We start from the raw sequence: 23,837 nt of genomic DNA, 5'->3' as shown, positions 1-23,837 counted from the left end.
AATTGGGACTTTAGTTACCTTTCAAATACAGATGCACCGATGTATCAGCTAATAAAGGCAATTTCACATGCTATCTGCCATCGGACGATAATTTAAAAACATCAGATGATCAGGGCCGATTATATCCCGTCAATCAAAAGAGGGCGAAAAAACTAATCAATTTCATGCTGTGTGTAAACATGTCTCGTGTGGAATGACGACAAAACTGCAGTTTGTAAGCGCTGTAATTTCTGCACTGCTAAAATTTTATGCCGGATGCTGTAGAGGGAGTTTCAGCGTCGAGTCAATTTTTTTTTTGCCACGCTGCACGCACTGAATTAAAGCGCCAGTACACGGCTGAAGGATTTAAATGAAGATGAGTTGACAAAAAAGTAGTATATATATATATATATATATATATATATATATATATATATATATATATATATATATATATATATATATATAGCACAGAAAAATATATTTGGAGAATATATTTCATATCCAGTTAAGATTAGATTGAACTTTTTTTTTTTTAAACTAAAAAAAGTTTATATTATATATTAGCAGTTTGATGTCAATAATGAAGTAGAAATGCTTTTGTTTGTGGTGAGTGAATGTGACACTAACAGGAGGTTTTTTACAATTCAGTCAATTAATTCGGTTAATATGAATTAATAACATTCAATAAGTTGAAAAAAGAAATGTTACTTTAATCTTCAGAATTTAGTTCATGTGTTAATGTTAATTTGAGTAATGTGTTTTCTGTTTATGAGACCAGTTACTGTGAAACAACTTGTTGAAATGGAGAGAATAAAGTTTTATTTGCATTTCGTTCAGAATTGTGGAATTAATAAGTAATTTAAAAGAAGGCATAAAAGGCAGTACTGTCGGTATCGGCCGATATCACTCTGATTAATCGGTTATCGGGATTAGCTAAGAAATTTAGTATCAGTACATATCTACTTTCAAATAGTGTTGTTCAGAAAAATAATATGGTATTTATACATTTACATACATTATTTTTTAAATAAATGTCAAATTATTCTGTAGTATGGTAATTCATATAGTATGTAACATGGTGTCTATAACACAGCAATGGCCCCATGATTAAGGACACGAGAATATTTTCATTACAGTATTTTATTTATCCAGAAAATGACTTTCAGCACTGTCAAGCAATGCAAACGAGCAACGGCAAAATTAAACCATTTAATAATTTCAGCTTTAATTCTTCTGAAATTAATGATAAGTAGTGAAAGAGGTTAACCCAACCATGAGAATTTGAACTTATTAAAATTAATTCATTTCATATATACTGTATGAACCAAGTAGATATTGCGTGTATTGGCTTTTTTTGGGCTCATGATTATCAACTTGGAAATGTTTGTGTAGAGCTGATTTCCCTTATTTGTTTTGCTGTATTTATATAGTAAAATATACTTTTATCATTTATTAATGTTTATATACATATTTGTGTGTTATATGTGGAAAAGCATAGCTTACACTGTGCCAGAAGTAAACAGTTGAATTGACAAAATAACTTGCCAAATGTACATATGTTTGCATTAATTATACTATATTCTCAGTGATGCTATTTTTCACAGAGTACGGAGAAAAGGTGACAAGTCCATAGCTGAGGAGGATAATAACTGGGTGAGCAATTACACAAAGTAACAGGAAGCATTTTCTGCAAAAAGTGCATACACAAGTAAGACACTAGAAAGCTGTCTCACTTTTTTTCGACTCTTTTTACTCGTAAATTACAGAAACAACTCAATGCCCTAATCATGGAAACAGCTGGAGTTGTACAAGCATGTGTCTTTCCTCACTTCACAGTAATAAGCTTCTGGATGCAAAGCTGAAATTAACTGAAAACAAGATTAAAAAGCAAGCAACCCTTCTGATTATCTCGTGCTGCTGCCATTTTCTGTCCAGAAACTTTTTACGGAAACGATTTTAAATGCTGAAAGCAGAAACATTACTTAGCAAAAGCACCCAGAGGATATTTGAAAGATTGTGAGAAAGACTGTCCTCCTCCTGAGCTCAGAGCATCTGCCACTCAAAAGCGAACATGACATTGAGCACCTCCAGACTGCGAGCAATCTCCTCAAGGATGCAGTGTTGCTGCCACATCTGGTGCAGCTTCCTGTACCGCTCAGGACACAGATGCAGCGGATTCCCACGGCTGGCATGACAGACAAGTAAAATTAAATCAGTAATACCTGCGTTATAAATAACTCATTAATAAAGTATCTTTGTTGCATGATCCCCTTATTAAACAAGGATCATACAGTGAGGGAAAAAAGTATTTGATCCCCTGCTAATTTTGTACATTTTCCCACTGACAAAGAAATTATCATTCTATAATTTTAATGGTAGGTTTATTTGAACAGTGAGAGACAGAATAACAACAAAAAAATCCAGAAAAACGCATGTCAAAAATGTTATAAATTGATTTGCATATTAATGAGGGAATTAAGTATTTCACCCCTCTGCAAAACATGACTTAGTACTTGGTGGCAAAACCCTTGTTGGCAATCACAGAGGTCAGACGTTTCTTGTAGTTGGCCACCAGGTTTGCACACATCTCAGGAGGGATTTTGTCCCACTCCTCTTTGCAGATCTTCTCCAAGTCATTAAGGCTTCGAGGCTGACGTTTGGCAACTCAAACCTTCAGCTCCCTCCACAGATTTTCTATGGGATTTAGGTCTGGAGACTGGCTAGGCCACTCCAGGACCTTAACGTGCTTCTTCTTGAGCCACTCCTTTGTTGCCTTGGCCGTGTGTTTTGGGTCATTGTCATGCTGGAATACCCATCCACGACCCATTTTCAACGCCCTGGCTGAGGGAAGGAGGTTCTCACCCAAGATTTGACGGTACGTGGAACCGTACATCGTCCCTTTGATGCAGTGAAGTTGTCCTGTCCCCTTAGCAGAAAAACACCCCCAAAGCATAATGTTTCCACCTCCACGTTTGACGGTGGGGATGGTGTTCTTGGGGTCATAGGCAGCATTCCTCCTCCTCCAAACACAGCGAGTTGAGCTGATGCCAAAGAGATCCATTTTGGTCTCATCTGAACACAACACTTTCACCCAGTGGTCCTCTGAATCATTCAGATGTTCATTGGCAAACTTCAGACGGGCATGTATATGTGCTTTCTTGAGCAGGGGGACCTTGCAGGTGCTGCAGGATTTCAGTCCTTCACGGCGTAGTGTGCTACCAATTGTTTTCTTGGTGACTATGGTCCCAGCTGCCTTGAGATCATTGACAAGATCCTCCCGTGTAGTTCTGGGCTGATTCCTCACTGTTCTCATGATCATTGTAACTCCACGAGGTGAGATCTTGCATGGAGCCCCAGGCCGAGGGAGATTGACAGTTCTTTTGTGTTTCTTCCATTTGCGAATAATCGCACCAACTGTTGTCACCTTCTCACCAAGCTGCTTGGCAATGGTCTTGTAGCCCATTCCAGACTTGTGTAGGTCTACAATCTTGCCCTGACATCCTTGGAGAGCTCTTTGGTCTTGGCCATGGTGGAGAGTTTGGAATCTGATTGATTGCTTCTGTGGACAGGTGTCTTTTATACAGGTAACGAGCTGAGATTAGGAGCACTCCCTTTAAGAGTGTGCTCCTAATCTCAGCTCATTACCTGTATAAATGACACCTGGGAGCCAGAAATCTTTCTGATTGAGAGGGGGTCAAATACTTATTTCCCTCATTAAAATGCAAATCAATTTATAACATTTTTGACATGCGTTTTTCTGGATTTTCTTGTTGTTATTCTGTCTCTCACTGTTCAAATACATCGACCATTAAAATTATAAACTGATCATTTCTTTGTCAGTGGGCAAACATACAAAATCAGCAGGGGATCAAATACTTTTTTCCCCCTCACTGTACATAATCATTTAAATAAAAAATAAAATTTAAAAAACAGTTAAAGAATAGCCATCTTATCTGTAATATTAGGACCTACTTTAGCTGAGGGTCTGTTTCGCCATATTCATCGAGGTAAGGAGACGGATATGTGCTTCCACGTGTTTTGCTGGCCATCAGAACAATCTCACACTCTCTCACCCTGTTCATTAAGATATGAGGTCATGGTTTATTTGTCCTTTACCTTTCATAACCACTACATACGCATAATCAATACTACCTCAATTATTGATCAGTAAATTAAAAAAATTCTTTGAATTGAAACCACAATGTATTTTCTGATTTTTTTTTTTTTTAGCAAAACTAGTCCTGTGATTTATGCACAATGCTGCATTTTTGGAAACTAAATAAGAGACCATCCTCCTAAATGCATAACAATAATGATTTCTGTTATTGTTATGTAGAAAAGTAATTTACTATTATCAGTGCATCAAAAGCTATTGTGGACGAGCCCTCACCTGAGGAACATGCCTACTCCAGCTCCACAAGTGGCAGCATGGGCCGTGCAAGCTCCCACCTCTTCGCCATCTAGCTGCACCTGACAGCACGGGCTCTGAGAGCACAGCATGACCCCACAGAACAGACACAGCGTCGGGTGCTTCCGCTCATCATCCGATGACTTCGGACACCTGAACAGGATGAGGACATGTGAATTGCTTAATCTATATGCAACCCATGTGTTATCTGATGCAAATGACCAAAATAATAACAGATACAGGTACAGGTCACAGATACAAAGACACAGAGATCACACTTTTTCTTCATTCTGCTCTTGACCTGTATCTGCATGATTTGTTTGCATTAAGCTGCTGCCACATGATCAGCTGATTAGATATATACATGAATGTACAGGTGTACCTAATAAACTGTATACGTATTTATATGTACTGATGTATGATAAATTAAAGGAAAAACTTGAAGGAAGAAAATGTCTTAATAGGGTGTTAGGCTGCCACAAGGCACTAGAAGAGATGATCTATTGGATCTAATCTTCACCAACAAAATGCCACAGCATAACAAAGCTACCATCTTTTCCATTAATCTGTCACCAGTCTGCATACATATGGATGGCATGCTTGAAGACTTCTAATATGTTGTGCATATCATAAGTTAGCAGGCTTGATAACATGTTAAAACAATGCACTTACTTAAAATGGCTGGCCTGGTTTAGCAGCACGCTGTAATCTTCAGGAAGATCTATTAACCTGTTTCTCTTCCGTGGATACCTGTGATAGTTAAACAAAAATTCATACAAAGTTCCAGGGTGCAAGAGAAAAAGCATGGAGTTGAAGAGAAGTAAGAGTGAGCTAACCTGATGTGCATTTCTCCCTTCAGACCTTTTGATACAGCTTCATTCCCACACCACCTGCAATATAGACACAAAGAAAACCATGCTGCTGTCTACACTTTCATGATAATAGATGCATGAAAAAATAAAATGAAGAGGAATATATAAAAATTTACTGACATGTCATACCTCTGTATTAGGACTGTTGCAGTGTCTTGGTGGTCCTGGAAGAGCTGAAACAGGTTGCAGGGCAGAGCGAGGTAACTACACAAAAGAGGCAACTGGCTCTCACAGGACACTGTGCAATAAGAGGAAGAGGAAAGGATTAATCACAAATCTTTGAATTGCCATTGTTTCATCAAGTGCTCATATATGTTGAAAGACTCTGTGACTCACCTGCAGTACTCGACAGCTCTTCTGGAGCAGGCACTCCTGTAAGGCAATGAAAGAAAAGTGCAGCACAGCGAAGAAAGGGTAGAACACCTCTCTTTACCATGTCTACAGTCATGGAAGCACATACACCAGCCTTCAGCCTGAGAGAAAAGAAGAAGAGGAAGGGAGATGGAAGAAGAGGAAAAAAAACAAACAAGAGTAATCAAACGTGTGAAAATGTTTACAACGAAGGCACTGCCAGCTCATGTGATTATTTGACAGCCTCACCCCCCAGTGTGTTGTGATACAGTAGAGTACACGGCTGCTGCTGTTCTGACCTCCTCTGCATCTCCTCCTCCTATTGCTTCTGCATTCAAGTCTGGTCAAACAAACACACACACACACACACACACACACACACACACACACACACACACACACACACACTGAAAACACTTCTACAGATACTTAATGTAATTCCGACTACTGATTTCATTTAATTATATCCACAATGATAAGCTACCTGAAAGTTACTTAATCATGTGTGTTTTTTTTTACCCTGTGATGATAGTAGGACCTGTACTATGTGGGCCATGGTGACAAGGTGCACTAGATGGAGTTGATTATAAACAGTACTGATTGCTGAAGGCTGCAGGTCAACATTCTCCTCTTGGTACAATACCGGTATTGACAGAACTAGTCCCACCTGTGGAAAGACAACTTTTTCTAAAGACTCATTCATGGAATTAACAGCCAATGAGCTGCCTAGAGTCAACATAAAATGTGATTTAAACCGGTTTCAAATATACTGTAGATTTAATTATAATTACAACATCCAAACACACACTCCGTTCAACACTTACCAAGAGAGTAAAGAAATCTACTTCTAATATTGTGGGTGTGCTTTCTGCATTAGACACAGGTAACAATACTAGGGAAAGACAAAGAGAAAATGGCAATCAAGTTTAGTATTGTTTAAAAAGACTATTCAGAAATTAAACAATTATTTTCTCTCTCACACACACAGAAAGACTGAACGTGTAGTTTTACCTGCTATCATGTCTGTGAAATGCTTCTGAATAACACTTTGAGAGCTCTTCATTCGCTGAATAGCGGAGAACTGTACCAGTGCTTTGAGACCAGCCAGCTGTAATACACATCACTTGCATCACACCACATAATCACAAAAAAAACTGACAGAAACTACACACATGCATTCAGAAATGTCAGAAACCAACCTGTCTGTTCTGCAGAGATCCAAACAGAGTTTTTCCCTCTTCCTGGAGCATGTTTTCTACAGAGAACATCACAGTCATGAAATTTATGAAATGACATACAGAACTCTCTACAGAGGACAAGGAGAGTGATGGCGTGAATGGGAAAAGCATCTCACCTGTAGCCTGGATCGTGTAGGCACAAGTGTTCCAGGTCATGACAGGTACAAGAGGGCACAGCTCATTGGGTGCTGTCTGCAGACCCACCCTGTGCACTGTAGTGGCACACACTACCAGCATTTCCATTATACTGCTGGAGTATTTTGGCCTAACAGAGACAGAGCAACACTTACATTCTGATAGTTGTGTTATGCTGCATATTACATATGTTGCATAAATAAACTGATTGTGCAGAAGAGAGTAGAGTGGGACTCACGGTGGCTGAACTCCAAAGCTAAGGATTGACCTGAAGTCAGTGTGCATGTCCTCTAACAGCCCGGTTTCCTCTGTTCCTGTCTCAGTTGTATTTTCTAAACATACACACAACCATAATTTAAATAAGCTCGAAATGAAAAACATTACATTGCGTCATTACTCAAAAATGAAAAGCTTCTCACCGGCTCCTTGAAGGACTCGGAGTCCCTTGATCCGTGCGAGCACTATTTGTATCCAACGAGGAAGAGTGAGGAACTGACCAATCATCTCAGCACTCTCACTAAACAGGAAGAAGAGAATTCATATGACAGAATGAGAGATACTGATAACAAATCATAATAACTAGATTTAGGGCATCTCTACACTTGCTCTGAATATTCCATCAGCATCCTGGGTCACACAGACGATTTCATTCTAAGCAATGTTTTGCCTGCTTTATACACCACTTACACTGTGCACAATTTTTGCAAAATGAGAGATATTACACCTATTCAACCCTTCTTATGAATGTGCATCATTTATGTAAATGGTGTTTCTTGACATAAATCAACAGTCCAAATGAAGTCTCAATTGAAGCTACTTGCTCAGATCCAAAAATAATTCATTTTTTGTGTGATAGCCTTCACACTTGCTGCAAAATCACTTGGAAAAGAAAGTACATGTGTAAAAATGGCCTTAATGTAGTTCAGAGTTGTCATACTAGTTGAGTTTGCTGGGCTCCATGGGAACAATGGGGACCACAGTGTTACAGAGAGACTTGCAGAGTGGGCACATGTACTCTCCATTCTCCAGGTCTATAATCAGCTCAGCATGCAGCCGGTTCCTAGTGGTGTTCTGTACCGCCTCAAAATACCTGCACAAAGGAGATGATGCAGAAAAATCAGTGCTTTTGATAGTTGCTTTTTGTGTTCACTTTTCTAGGTGAAGAAAAGGCTCATATAGCTTTATTTGTTTAACAAGCAAACATATTGCATATGCAATGTGATATTTTTAGCATGCACTCACTTCTGCCAACAGGTGGCATGCATGACATGGCCACAGCTCCCAGTGTGTATGCCCACAGACAGATCAGGGGGCATGAACAAGGGGTAGGAGCTTTCTGTCCAACAAAACAACAAATAATGTTTTATATATTTCAGCAAACAATCTAAAACTGAAGGTTCATGCATGTATTAATGTCACCACTGACCTTTTGGGGAGAGGGTTTTGCCCCTGCACTGGGTGAGAACTGTAGATCTCTGAACACAGGCAGTAAGTACCATAGCTGGAGCCTGAGCCTGCACCTCCTGTTCCTCTTGACACAGGATGCAGGTGAGAGTTTCCCAGTCAGTAGGACACACTCCCTGCTTAGGCCCCACAGCCACACGACTCTCCAGGTCCATTACACTGCTGTACAAAATGGACACATTCAACTAAACCTGTTGTTTTTTTTGTTTTTTTAAACTACTGGCCTTCTATCATAATGCCAAATCTACAGCTTTTTGAAGTCTCTGTAACAAACAGCACAAAAACACCCAGTGGTTAGTTTCAAGATTCTCGGGTCAGAAAACCAGGATGCAAATATTTGGCAGCACTTTCATTGATGCCATTTAGCACACATCTGATGCACTGAGAGTTTAGTTTATTTAAGTACAAGCCTGAAATCAACTGTAAACCTGAGTCTGTGACCAGTATCAGGGCTTTATTCCTAGGCTTTTTGAGCAGACTTCTCCTTACCTTTCTGTTGAGACCACTGGCTCGGCGTGAATCCCACTATCAGGCACGTTGTCATACAGCATCTTGTGAGTTTCAATAAAGTTCTTCTGCATGGCAGACATCTGAGCCATGATCTTCTGTCTGTGAAGCTTAGCAGCCTCGGCCTTCCTTTTCCGCTCTGCTTTTTCTTTGTCATGAATGCTCTGCACAAACACATCAAGGCACACTACTGAAGAGCCAACTAAAAGACAGCATCCAAGCTCGGCTGCATTTTTCAGCCGTTACAGCAGCAGAGGCTGCTGCAATTGGAAGTATCCATTGAACTTCACTGAGAAATGCAAAATAACTTGCGCTATTGAAATCACATTTCTGCAAAAAAAGTGGTGATTGTGGAGTCTTCGCAAAACAGTGCTACTGAGATTTCACCCTAAATACAGATTTAATGACTGACTGACATTATGAGCCATCTCAAATCATTCAATGAATCTGAAGAAAATGTGGATTATATTATGTCAGATAAAGTTAATGTATTGCAGTAAGTGCACTGAAATCCCACTACCTCCTCTGCCTTGGTCTGATGTGCTGCACATGAAGCAGAGGGGCTGGATTTCTCACGAAGGCACTTCACAATCTCAAACATCTGAACAGAAAAAAGAGAAATAAACAGCATAGTTACATGATTACCAAATATCCAGGTTATTAATAATACTGTAAATAACCAGGTTCTACCTGTAGTGTCCAATTTATCATGTCATTGTGAGCTTCAAGAGAAGGATGCGACTTAATTTTGGATAGGAAATGGAACAATGACTTCCCATGATCTGAGCCAACTTCTGTAAAGAAATGCACAACAAGAAGGTTGAATGTTTGCAGTGCATTGGCCATGTTATTCACCCACCATTTCCCCCCAGTGACAGAGAGACGTACTTCGAGCTTTGAGACTGAAGTCAAATGTTACTTCTTCAACACTACAGGCCTCCAACTGATTTTTTTCCTCGAGCAAAGCCTGGCCTACAAGATGCAATGCCTGGAGGAAGTACAGAAACAGATACACACACACAAATCTTATAATGTCTACTAAAAATTCATGATTACAGAATCCAAATAACATGCATTGCAGAATTACCTGTACCAGTACATACATAACCATCTGTGCAAAACAGGAGAATAAGATTAAAGCAATGAGCGTCAACATACCCTTTGGATCATGGCTTCGGTCCACAGAGCAGAACGCTCCTCAACTGCCCTCTGCAACACTCTCCTCAGCACATGGACGAACACATCGCAGCAGAGCAGCCATACTATCCTGGAGAAGGCCTGGGTAAAGGGAGGAGGTACTGGTGGCCTAAGAGCTGGAAGGAGGGACAAAATTAGCATCACCCAAAATTCCCTCTGGAGAATAACACTGGAAACTACTGTCAGAAGAGATGTGTTGCATTTAGTATATGATTCTGGCTTAGTTTCTGAGGAATCTATTAAGCTTAATGCAAGACCTACAGTTGTGTTTGAAAGTTTATGAAACCTTTTGAATTTTAGAACATTTTGTTTTAAATGAGAAGCATAATGTTTGGAGAAAGGAAAACACTGCATTTAAGCTAAAAGGCCCTTATCCCTTCTGTGAAATATGACGGCGGTAGTATCATGGTTTGGGCCTGTTTTGCTGCATCTGGGCCAGGACAACTTGCCAACATTGATGGAACAATGACTTCTGAAGTATACCAGTGAATTTTAAAGGAAAATGTCAGGACATCTGTCCATGAGCTGAATCGCAAGAGGAAGTGTGTCATGCAGCAAAACAACAACCCTAAGTCATTCTTCCAAAGAACAGTTAAAGAAGAATAAAGTTAATGTTTTGGAATGGCCAAGTCATGTACTGCAACCATACCTTTGTCACTCCCTTCCAGGGCCCTTCTCTTCTTCTGTGCATCTTCAGCCTGAGATAAAGATGCAAACAGTTATACAAAAGACAGGACCAGGAAACAGGGAGGGGGGAAAAAAAAAAAAAAAAAAGACACTAAGTATACACTGTACCTTGCTGTGCTGTGATTTGGTGTAATGGTAAAAGAAGGGGTTAAACTCCTTAAGACATTCCTTCTTCAGTTCATATAAACCATGACCAGAAACTCCTGGTTTCCTGAACAAGATTGTAAAATAAATTAAATTAATAGTTACATTAAAAAAATAAATTCAAACATCATGAAAACCCATCAAAAAAATTTTCTATTTTGCATGAGACTGACTCACTTGAATGTGGCAACTTTTGAGATAACAGTTTCAAGCCCAGTTTCCTGATTTTCCTAGAATAAGAAAAGCACATCATTACATCATGTTAAATGATCTATTAAGGCAATCTTTATCATAAACCAATATTTTTATTCTATCGCCAACAATTGACTAAATTTAAAAAAGTTACCGAGAGGATTGCTTACATTTTCGGGCAGGCTTTTAACCATGCTACTGTGAGCCATAGGTTCTATACACAATAGATGAACCACTTCCCTCATCGTCACATCCTCTTTAGTCACATTACTAATTCCAGGGACATACCGCTCACCTGTGTAAACCAAAATTCATAATTATCCCTCTGCAAAAACTGGTTTGTGAACACTAATCTTCTGTAATAATAAACAATATGTTAAGCAATACAATGAAGATCAAAATTACTGGGAAATACTGCAGCAGTGTTTTACTTTTCGAAAGCATGTCGGTGCTGTATGGACTTGCCTGTGATGATAATCAACAGGAAGAGCATTTCTTCTGTCAATCTGTTCCACTGTTTCTGGAGGTCCTACAGAGAAAATGACATAACCATCAGGAAAAATACTTTAGACATTCGGGCTTAAATAATTTATACAGATAAAATTGCAACCTATTAATGCCATTCATTTTACAATTGACAATGTTTGAAAAAAATTTATTTCATAGGGACCTTGTATGTTTAGGATATGGAGATAATGTCTAAATTTGTGTTTTATTTACGTCTTGTTTCTTGTGTGCAATTACCTGCATATTTTTCAAACAAATTTGATATAGCATGCTAGATCGTAAGGAAGTAGTTTTAATGTAAAAAATTTAAACAAACCTGATCTCTACTTGAGCAATTTCCATTAAACACCTCAAAGAGCTCAAATCTCAGTAGAATTAGCATGACAAAGTGGTTGGGGTCCATTTTGGAAGCAGCAATCTGCAGGCAAAAATATCCGTTTTATATGTATAATATTTATTCATTAGTTTACTGCACATATTAAGCTATGGGGAAAAACACTAGAGGAGCCTGGTACACACCTGCAGCATGATGATGTCTTTGTCGAACATCTCATCTCTGCATTTCACATCCTGATAATAGTATACCTACACCAAAAGCAAATGTCAAGACAACATCGGTGGATTTTGTTTTGAGGAAAAAAAATGTTGGAATTTGTTCAATTTAATCTGACTAATGAGGAATTGCTGAGTTTACTGTAAGTGGTGAGTTTCACACTGTGACTGACTGTGACACTATGGCATTAGTTGCCATGTTAGAAATGCCATCTGCTCAACCATGCTGACATCAATCAGATACAAGATTGCAGATGTAGTGGCTTGGTCACATACTTAATATATCGCATAATACAGTTCAAAAACAAAGCTGTTTGGTTTCTCTCTGTGTAGACTTAAGCTAGCAGTACATTGTATACAAAAACAAGTGGTCACAATTGTGCCTGTTCTAAACCCTATATACAGTCATTTTTCAGCTGCATGGTCCACTGTCGCAGGTGCACATTTGCTTGAAGCAGCAGTACAGCACCATGTTCTTTGCAAAATAAACCTACACTACAAACAGTATCTCTCTGTTATTCAAGAGCTCGTTTTTTTTTTTTTTAGTATACAGGGGATGAGAGCTCATTCTTTAACATAGAGAGGATGAAGAAAGTAACCAGAATCTGTTTTGTAACTCCCTTCGTCCATAATTACCCCTATTGCCTGTTTACATAAATTCACTCATAAGTGATAAAGCACAGAAAGGAGGGTAGAGGGTAAACCAGTATGTGACATCATCTTACCTGGTTGACTAGGGAGAGGCCATTTCGGCGCCACATTTCCGCAGACACCTGAGCAGCTAGTACCACACAACGCAGAGGGAACTCAGCAAAAAAGGGCAAGTCGATCTGCTCCTGTAAAATATACACAGGTCTACAGTCTGATACCTAACTCCAAGCTAACAAACAAGCATAACAATGGCAGGTCATATTAGGAGAGTGGGGGTACAGACATATTTTACGAGTTGCAAGATCTCACAGGAGCTACTCACAGGATCCATAAAATCAGGGAGGTGAATTACAGCTCCTGTCCGACACAAGAGGACATACAAACCTGCAACCACACAGAAAATTAAACTTAGCCTGTTTAAATGACTGTTCTAAGAATACTAATGGTTGTTTTTTTATAATGTTTTATGACATTAGAAAAAAAATGATGGCACTAAACTACAATAACATATCAATCAAGCTCATTTCCAGAAGCTCACCAGCCAGGAGTCTGGTGATGGGCAGGTGGATGGAGACAGGTTCTTGAGAGACTTTGTAAGAGCGAGTGTGAAGGATGTGCTTGCACATGTAGTGGTCAGTGGGCTCACTGTGGAAGGGCTGATTGGTGCAGCGCTGAAGCACACGGTAACACTCCTGAAAGGCTAGCAATAAAACTCTTTCCTGTAAAAGATACATGGTTTTACACACAGTAGAGTGATTATATAGTGACCCTGGATGACTGCTTCTCCAAAATGTTATGTCAAACAAGTGTTAACTAGTCAGCAGGTCACAGCTTTTAAAATATGTGGAGCTGAAAACTGTTTGGGGGAAATCAATACTTAATTTGACTAAATGTGTTTTACAAAGCCTACAGAACTGATCTGGATACAAAGAGTCACAGCAATGCTTACATCAGAGGCGCACCAGTCTTGAAACATGGACAGAATATGGCGGAGATGGATCTGAATGGTAAAACCTGCCTCCCATTCTGGCTCCACCTCAATATGCTGACTAACCTGTCTTTTGACTTCCTCCATTCCCTAGCATAAGAAAAAAATCAGTCACAAAAGTCATGCAACTACCTAAGCTCTACTTTAGGCAAATCTTTATCTGATGACTAGTACCTGCATGCAATTAAGGAATCCAAGAAAAACAGCGAAACCTCCCAGGAACTTTCCTCTTAACTGTTCAGTCCATATGTTGGGTTTACTGATTAGAATGTACCTGAGGGGAGGTGGGGGGGTAATCACACACACAAAATTACTAAAGTACAAGTCTTTTATATAATATTTAGTACACAACCCAAAGGCTTACTTGAGGTCACGGAATATCACTTGGAACCTGAAGAACTTGTCAGAATTATAGCCCTGAAAATAGAAGCGTTGGTTGCTGTCCAGATGTTCCCTCAGCATCTCCATGACTGTATCTATAATCACCTTTATTACATTGCCCTCTTCAATCAGCTGTCTGGCCTTAAAAGACAAACAAAGAAACTAAATATTCTTTCATATATTATTTATATTTATATATATATATATATATATATATATATATATATATATATATATATATATATATATATATATATATATATATATATATATATATATAATTTTTTTTTCCCTCCAATTCTGTAACTCCCATGTGAAAAGATATAATATTACAATGAGGACTATTTATAAACAGTACATACACTCAAGGCAAAAAATTATAAAGTGCATATCTATGTCCGTGTTACTAAGTGTTTTGTTGTATTTTTAATTACCAGAGTCGGTACAGTGAAGATTTGTACAGACAAGGCTGTAATGGAGATGTTCCGCTCATGGTCATCTCTGATAAAATCCTCCTGTAATTGCTTGTAATGCTGAGGAAGGACACAAAAAAAAAACAATGCCATGATTCATACGAGGGTATTACATTGAATTTTGCTATTATTTATATCCATGAAGGAATACAATGAACCTCTGTGAATTTCATGGCAAACTGCCTCTTGTATTCAGTCTCCATCAGCAGGCTACAGAAAATCAACTCGTGGATAACCTTGCGAGCTCCTGATAAAAGCAAGAGACATGCAAAAAAATGAGTATAAATTAACATTACATTAATAATCTTTCTTTCTTTTCTTTTTTTTTTTTTTTTACAAAATCAGTCAAACAATAGCAGAAACAATCACTATTTGTTCTAACGTCCTCAGAGATACATGACGCCAGCCAACTGCATCTTTCTGAACGGCTGCTCATGCTGCATCACAGGGCAGCGTAACACAATCTGAGGAAAGCGCAATCTGCCCTTTTCCCACATGAGCTCACAGATGTTCACGACTGGCTAGTGTCGCTGTGATTGACAGGGGACTAAGAGTATGCCATCTCTCCTACTCAGACAGCATGCCCAACTTTGCTCTCTGGGCTTCTGGTCACAGACGACGGTGGCATCATCGGGATTCGAACTTCGATCTCCCAACAACAGGGTGAACTCTTTTCTACTGTGACACTCAGGAGCCCCCAAACAAGTTTTTTTGCAGAAAGAAACTGCACTATTTAAAAAAGTTTCAATAAAACTGTACAGAATTCCTGTATGCTTTAGCTCAAAATATCACTTATTGCATGTTATTCTTTTCACATGCTCATGATTACTCATTTTCATGAAAGGTGCCAATAATTCAGGAGGGCACTGTATATAAATAATATTATCCAAACAAAGTTTCAAGGCATCATATTTTAATCAAAGCCAGTATAATAATTATTTTAAAAATATATATATATTAAAAAACCATAAAAAGCACAGATTACGAACTTGCCTTTATAAAGTCTGGCATCACGCAACATGAGTCTGCTGATTAAACAAAGTTTACTGCTGTCAGCACTGGGCTCCAGAGCCACCTGGCAAAACACCTGCCTAAAGCCCACTGAGTGTGTTTATGGATGTATGTTTGAGAGAGAGAAAGAGAGAGAGAGGAAAAAGAATAGAAAACATCATTCACAAAGGAAAACAAATGCAATGACAATCTTGGAAACGATCTACGATAACAAAACATTGTACAGTGACAAGTTTCCAACCTCCAATTGTTTCACTGTATTTTTGAAGCATGTGAAACTTTTTGTGGGGGGGGTTATGTTGAAAAGGTGCATTTTAGAAATAATTAACAGTAACCATTTTAGAAACAACCACTGGTACCTATTAGTTAACCAATTCCTTGCAGAAATCAGAGCACTAAAGTTTTGCTTCAACAATAACAATAACATCATCATTATGGTGTACCTGAGTAGCCAATGATCTGCTGGAACCAGGTAACCAGCCTGAGGGCAAAGGTTTGATGAGCCATGACAGTTGAATGAATTAGCTCCACTCGCAAGGGCTGCTGGGTAATATGCTCTGAACTGGACTGCAGGTGCAATATAAAGAAAATTGTTAGAGTGGACACTCTGGTAGTCCTAACATCTGAGACCATGAAGGATAGAGTAAAGGATTTGCGTCCAGATGATAAAACTGTTTACCCTTATAAGCTCTTTGGCTTGTTGACAAGAGCTCAGGCTTCCTCTTTTGACAGCTCTGCGCCCCTGAATCAGGGACGAGACAAGCACAAGTGCTCCTTTATGAGAATTTTTTGTTGTTGCATGATTAACATATAACTTTTTAAAAATGCATTAAATTTGCATGTATGGAATATAGTACCTCCTTGTCAATAAAAGTAGTGTATGCATGAGCTTCAGAGTGGTTACAGTTGATGGCTCTCTGAAGAGTGTAGATCACATGATCATACGAGTGGTGCTCATCATTGTAAAGCACACAGTAGTACATGTTCTCCTTTGACCTAATGACAACAATAAATACAAGTATGTTATACATTTCTCTAACATCAGTGAACAGGCAGTATATTTACTGACAAACTTAGTGTACAAGTAACACTTCTGTATCACTGAAAAAAAGAAGAATGTATTCCTGAGAGTGAACTGTTTAAAGAATCCAGTTTGTCTGACCTAGGTTCCATCTCTGGTGGAAGCTCATCCCCTTCCTCCCACACCATCAGGTCAGTGACGTACTGCAGCAGAGCCTGGAAGAGCACCTGAGCACGTTCTTGCAGAGTTGCCTCCAACACACACTCTTCCTGAAACACACACACAAACACACAACACAGAGCTATGTACTACAGAATACTCTCAAAGATGACTCATCAGTGATGCACTACATGATCAAAAGTTTGTGGACACCTAAAAATCACTCCCATATGTGCTTGTTGAACATCCCATTCCAGATTCAGCCCCCCTGCTATAATAATAACCTCCACTCTTCTGGGAAGGCTTTCCACTAGAATTAGGAGACTTAAGAGCATTAGCGAGGTCAAGCACTGATGTTGGGAAAGGAGGTCTGGTGCACAGTCAGCATTCCAGTTTATCCCAAAGGTGCTCAGAGGGGTTGAGGTCAGGGCTCTGTGCAGGCCACACGAGTTCTTCCACACCAACCTTGGCAAACAATGTCCTCATGGAGCTCGCTATGTGCACAGGAAAGCTGTCACGCTGGAACTTGTTTGAAATTATAATGCTAGATCATAGCAAAGACATTCTAGACAATTGCGTGCTTCCAACTTGGTGGCAACTGTTTGGGGAAGACCAACATTTGGGTGTGATGGTTTTGTGTCCACAAACTTTTGGCCATATAGTGTAGATTTCTTATTAAAAGCCACAAGTTGGGGTAGCTATTTACACAAGCTGTAAATCTGGGATCATCAAATGCACCACCAGATAGTTACACAAATAGTAAGTTTTGAGATATCGGTGGCCCTAACTCATCCTCCCACACATTTTCCCAGAAATGCTCCATCACAATGAAAATGACATCATTAACGTAGGACCACAGATTGAAAAACATACAGATGTCAGTCTGTACAGGATTTCGCAGAGGTTTTTTTTGTGATTTTGCTGCAGCTTTGCTGTGCTTTTTTGTGGAAAAGTACTTAACACTCGAAATTGCAATCGCACAGTCTTTCGCAGTGATGTTTGTTGGTAAATGAGAGCTGAATGCGCGTTGTGATGACAGCACATGACACATCTGGTCACAAATCTGCAGAAAACCTGCAGTAATTTAGAACATTTTTTGCTTGATTTTGCATTAATTTCTGTGATGGCAAAAATCGAAATCAAAAAATAACCAAAAATGCTACGGTTATTTATGAGACTGAAAGAGCTGAGCGAGAGATTTGAAAATGCAAGTATGAAAGGCCTCTGAACGGCCTACCATGTCTGCTATTTGGGTCAGTGGATGTTGGTCATGGTGTGTGTGTGTATATATATATATATATATATATATATATATATATATATATATATATATATATATATATAAATAATATGCGTATTCTGGTGTTACAATTGTGACAAAAGCCAGGTCATGGAGTACAATGGACACCTGCTCTTTTCCAGGCAGATGTGACAACTTCCTAACCATAATCTTATCACCGAGTCAGCTGAGTGACAGGCATACTGAATAAAACCTCCTTCCAAGACAAGGTCCCTAAGGAAACGCTCATAACTATATGTCTATCGTCAAGCTTGAGCTCAGCCTAGCTGCTGCCAATAGTGAATGTTGTCTTTACACACTGTAAGATTAAAGGTTTTGTATTGACCCTCGTTCACAAAGCAGTCTGGTGAAAAATTATTTAAGGTATTTTGGGGCACATTTTCTTCAAAAATAAAACTTCTCCACTGCGTCTCCAGTGGCTCTGATCCCTGGGGTACATGAAGACTCTAAAACGGCTCATCTTGAGACAGTGTTTATGATTTATTGGGAATATATTTATTTAAAAAATAAAATTTTTAAAGGAGTGGGTGAATTTTTACCATTGTACGGTGGTTGTGTACACACTCTGCCGAGCCAGATTTATGTTCAAACACCATTTAAATGTGCATTTTGCATAATAGGTCCCCTTTAAACCGTAACAAAGTCAAATTATGATTACTTGATATGATCATTTGAATTGAATGTATGTCACAAAAATATTTCCTACCAAAAAAAAAAAGAACACGAGTAACAGAGAGATCAAATTTACCTCGGCATGCATAATGTGCCATTCATCAGATCTGATTATAAAGTTTGTTAGTGGCACAGGCATGCCCATGCATCACACAGCCTGCTGTTTTCCCAGGCCAGCAAAGGATAGTGTGTTTTGTAATCATCCTCTGACCTCAAGGCAGGAAGTTAGCTCATACTAAGGAATGGATGGAAAATCAGTGTCCTAAGAAAAGCCTGAAAATGAGTTTTGAGCTAAAAAAAAGGAGGCCTTACTGTTTCCATGGCTATGGCGGTGCCAGAGTCGTGTTGGGAGCAACAGGGGCCTGTCTTCCAGGCCTCCAAATCGCCACAGTCACAGAAACCTCCTCCTAATGATGCGTGCATCTAAGAGAAAAACAGAAGGTTAATAATATATCAGTAATAAGCATTAAGAGCATGTAAAGGAGTACACTAAGGAGTTTTAGTAAGTGACCTTGTAGCGGTGTTTTTTGTGTACACTGTTCTGAAAGCAGTCCATACACAGCACACAGGTGGGGTCTATTGCACAATCCCTAAAGACAAATAAAAGAAACATAAAACATGTGTTATGTTGTTTTATAGAACATATTTTGCATAAATGAAGTGTTACTGGCTTGGACATAACCTACCCACTTTAATATCTGAGGGTTTAAATAACATCGATACAAAAAGAAATACTACAGGAAGTCACTTTGCATGATGAAGTTCATTAACCAGACAAAGATACTCTACTAATCACTGCTTCCATTCCAAATATATTCCTAACACTCAATCCTGAAAGTAACTCATGTTTGAACACTATTTTAATGATGTTTTTCCATCACCTATTTCTGCTTCTTTTAAAAGGTCAATTCTATGCAAATGTGAATTTTGCCAGCTCCAACCTGCAGGAGTAGACCGTCTCGCCCTCTTTAAAAACACGTCCACACAGCTGAGAGGAAGAGCCACCGTTTCTTTGTTGAAGTTTCTCCAGGCCGACACTAGGGTCCTCCCCAAACAGGAAGTACTCCAGAGGCTGCAGGATACATTCCTGTACTCGTTTCTCCTCTTCCACCTGCTGGGATTCAGCCTGCAGGCAATAAATACAGGGGACCTTCTCTGCCACATGCTGTCGTATTGCAGACTGCCGGTCTGAGGCCTCCCACCATTTCTGAAGAGAGATATTCATATAAATGAATCATCTTACATGTTCCTCAGCTGCTGAATATTGCGTTTAAACTACCTTTTATCACCTCCATCATATAGTTTGCCTTCAGTCATATTCTTAGACTTAAAGATGCAGAAACTCTTGTCCATGCATTCATCACATCCCATCTGGATTATCGCAATGTCCTTTTTATTGATCGACCATCAAATTCCATAACTAGATTAAAATATGTTCAAAAAAGTTCTCACTCGCTCCTCTAGGTCCACTCACATTACACCCATAAGTGTATTTGCTTATGATAATTAAAGTACTTGGCCCACCTTATCTATCTGAGCGCCTTCATCCCTACATTCCATCACAGACTCTTAAGTCCTCCGAGTCAGATCTACTCATTGTACCACGTTTCTGCCTCTCCGTAGATCATTTGCCATCATGGCCCTAAAACTTTGGAATTCACTCTCCCAAAACCTCCAAAATGTTACCTCTATCTCGACTTTTAAACCACAACTTAAAACACATTTATTTATTCAATACTGTGTCTCTTCTTCTAACATTTCTTGTTCTTCTCATATGTCTGTTAGTTTGGAATTAAAAGTGTGCTTGAGCTGTGGAAAGGCACCATATAAATAAAACATTATTACCATTATTATTATTATTGTTGTTGGTCGCATGTAACATATTTCAGTGTTTCCCACATATAGGTGGTACTGTGGTGCTGCGCCCAGGTGTGCTGCCAATTGCCCAAGTATATTTCATCCCATAAATAAACAAATTTTATTTTATAATCAATTAACAGAAATTAGCACGTCTATTTTCTACTTAAGCAGTGACATGAATGCAGCTGACTTTTTGTCGATGGCACAAACATAAGGTGCTGCTTCAGGTGTTAGAGTGGGGAGAGCTGACAGTTGGAGGTAAGAGACCCCAGAATAAAACTGAAGCAGGTAATGAGAGCCAGCGTATAACTGCAAATCAAACAGTCTGTCTCTCATCACCTACAAAACATACCAAGTGGTCATACACATCACTGATATCTGAATATATAACACATTCTACACATGATCAGCCCTCCCTCACAGCCTTCAGTCCCCTGGGCTCTACTGTATCTCCTCATGCTGCTGCTTCCTGGAAGACACCGTGCACCTTCTTCAGATGCGACAAATCTGACAATATTACACTTGTATTAACAAGTTATTCCCACAAAAGTCACAATATCAATAGTCTGTAAAGGATCTCTTTAATATTTGAAAGAGCCATAACATGATATTCTCAGTTCTCTATATATGAAAAAAGGATGCTTTCTGTGTATATTAAAGACTCTTACTATATATTATTGGTCTCTTTTGAAAGGTGGACTAAATATTTTCACATAAATGGACTGTTTGGACCTTTGCCAGTGTAACAAGAGTGTTTTTGTCAGGATGTTATTGATCAGTGGATTACTATGAGGCTTCATATGAGGTGAGTTGCCTCTGTTTCCTAAATGTTTGCTTGTGTATCGGTGTCTGACAGACAGACGGTGATTGTACCTGCTGTTGTGACTGTATCTCGAAACGATTTATATCAGTCGAATCACAAGAATCTTAGCTTTCCAAAGATATGAGAATATGTACCTTCATACACACAGAAGCTGTGTACATAGCAGAGATTTGCTCAGAACATGGGGACAGCGTGCTGGCGGCCCATATTATTAATTTATTATTAATAAATGATTCATATCCTGTCACATATTCATTTATAAGAAGACATAAATGGCAGAACTATCGGTATCGGTTATCGGCCGATATCACTCTGAATAATCACACGCTAATAATGTTATCGGTATCGGCTGAGAAATTTAGTATGGGTGCATCTATAGTTATTAGCCTATTTGACATGACATGTCACATCCTAAACCCTCAGCAGCTCAAATGCAAATAGGCCTATAAATCTGTTCAGCTTAATGACCTGTGTTTTGTCTGCATGAATATCAGGAAGAAAATCTCTCTGGCTGCAATAAATAGCCAAAATCTTATCGTACACGTTTACATAATGAGTATAATATTTAAATAGTTGGAATTTGTGACATTTACTTGAAGGATTCCCTGGCTGCAGAAAGGTATACTCTTGTTATAGCCTGAAAACTTCTCTCATCCTGACAGCAATTCTCTCATTCTGTTTATCTAAATGTTTTTTTCGAGGACGATCATTTCAGAAGAAGTTGATATGCGTTTCTCTCTTACCCGTTTCCTTTTTGCTTGGAAGACTAACTTATCAGTGCAGTTTTTATGAGCTAATTGCCAGCACCTTAACAAAAACTATATCACTGACCTTCTGGCTAGGATTTCTATATGATTATTATTCGCATACTCAGCTTTACAATTCAGGGGTTAAGTTTAGAATTACAATTTATCAATCGTCTTTCATATTGCAGAATACCCAGAAGAAACAAACATATAATAGCCTTGTAATGAGACACAAAAGTGCTCTTATCTGAAACTACATTTTCACAGCGAGATTTACTAATATTATTCAGCTCGTGCTACTGATTAAGTATAGCAAGCTGGCTAGCCTGCTAATGCTACAGATGTGGCTATCGGAACCAGATTCAGGATAATGAACACTCGCCAGCTCAATGTACAACAAAGTCATGAAATGTAACGTATTTGTGTAAAAACAGAGCTAGCTACATGGGCTATCTGACTAGCTATACTCTCCTGTACTAGAACAGGTTGACGTTAGCTGCCTAGACATCTAGCTAGCTGTTTACCGAAAGCAAAAGCATCAAGCACAACAAGCCTGCAAAGAGAAGTTTATGTCACACAAACACAACACTGCCGTAAAAGGAAACAATCCGTCATTAATGAAAATTGTAAGAATTGCAAAAAAATTTGAATTATTACCATGCATAACTGGAGCGCGTTTACTGATTCTTCACCTTCCGCCATGTTGAGTCTGTGCGCTACACCACGACATCAAGCGCAGCCGCAACACAGTAACCAGCGGAGCCGCAACACGAAACAAGCGCAGCCGCACTACGACAACAAGCGCAGCCCGCCCGGGTTTGCGACAGCAGCGCTTTTCGATGATGAATTTTATTAGAGCATCTCTTTGTGCTGTTATTTGGTATTAAACGTATCTAATACATTAAAAAAAAAACTCTAATACATAACGCAAAACAGTTCAATAGGGCATTTAAGACAATGACAACAACAACAGCAAATAATAATAATAATAATAATTGCCTTCTATTGGTGGCATGTTATGTCTAGTGGATACCATTAAGGACTACTAATGGTAATAGTTTTAATGGTTAGCTGATGGTTTGTAATGGTATTTGTAGTGTAAACCATTCGAATTTCTGTGATGGTTTCTATTGGGGTTTTTTTCCATCATGGGTCTTAAATGTATTTGATGTAATTTCCGAAATATAAATCTATCATAAATCCAACAATTATCAATATTTTTGAGAAAGTCCTTTTCCAAATTAGGAATAGGAATGCTCATGTAAAACTTCATATATAAAGGTCATCTTCAAACTCAGAATGTTGCGCTGAACAAAGAAAAAATATGATTTTGGGATAAAAATGTGGTGATGAAATGTGATTTCATGTATGGCCAGACTAGTAAGTGTGGTTTATAAAGGAAATGGACATGCATGTATGCATAGGGAGGGCAGAATGGAAACACTTGTCTTTCATTGTATTTAATGAGTACTATGTTAAATGTTACTTTGGGGGTAGTCAGGAGGACATGTGGTTA

At 38.8% G+C, this 23,837-nt stretch overlaps 1 protein-coding gene across 1 annotated transcript; it reads right to left on the bottom strand.

Moving 5' to 3' along the window:
• Positions 1–1,104: 1,104 nt before the first annotated feature.
• Positions 1,105–23,103, bottom strand: ubr1 (ubiquitin protein ligase E3 component n-recognin 1). The gene is made up of 47 exons (XM_017476437.3): positions 22,979–23,103; positions 19,834–20,099; positions 19,404–19,482; positions 19,205–19,315; positions 16,903–17,030; positions 16,598–16,736; positions 16,420–16,482; positions 16,184–16,307; positions 15,723–15,830; positions 14,888–14,976; positions 14,691–14,789; positions 14,240–14,397; positions 14,050–14,149; positions 13,837–13,965; positions 13,426–13,606; positions 13,210–13,271; positions 12,962–13,072; positions 12,204–12,269; positions 12,001–12,102; positions 11,643–11,706; positions 11,348–11,472; positions 11,163–11,215; positions 10,950–11,052; positions 10,804–10,852; positions 10,116–10,270; positions 9,846–9,945; positions 9,648–9,751; positions 9,478–9,558; positions 8,940–9,121; positions 8,413–8,612; positions 8,229–8,322; positions 7,924–8,076; positions 7,406–7,503; positions 7,225–7,318; positions 6,968–7,116; positions 6,813–6,868; positions 6,625–6,721; positions 6,438–6,505; positions 6,133–6,280; positions 5,863–5,953; positions 5,599–5,735; positions 5,392–5,500; positions 5,227–5,280; positions 5,063–5,140; positions 4,373–4,543; positions 3,955–4,056; positions 1,105–2,167 (listed from the first exon to the last, which is right to left on the bottom strand). Exons 1-47 carry the CDS (start codon positions 23,021–23,023, stop codon positions 2,026–2,028), a joined length of 5,217 nt encoding a protein of 1,738 aa, XP_017331926.1. The 5' UTR covers positions 23,024–23,103; the 3' UTR covers positions 1,105–2,025.
• Between the last annotated feature and the right edge of the window lie 734 nt (positions 23,104–23,837).

The sequence above is a fragment of the Ictalurus punctatus genome, chromosome 9 (assembly GCF_001660625.3).
Source record: "Ictalurus punctatus breed USDA103 chromosome 9, Coco_2.0, whole genome shotgun sequence".
NCBI lineage: Eukaryota > Metazoa > Chordata > Actinopteri > Siluriformes > Ictaluridae > Ictalurus > Ictalurus punctatus.
This window is presented reverse-complemented; position numbering and strand designations above follow the sequence as displayed.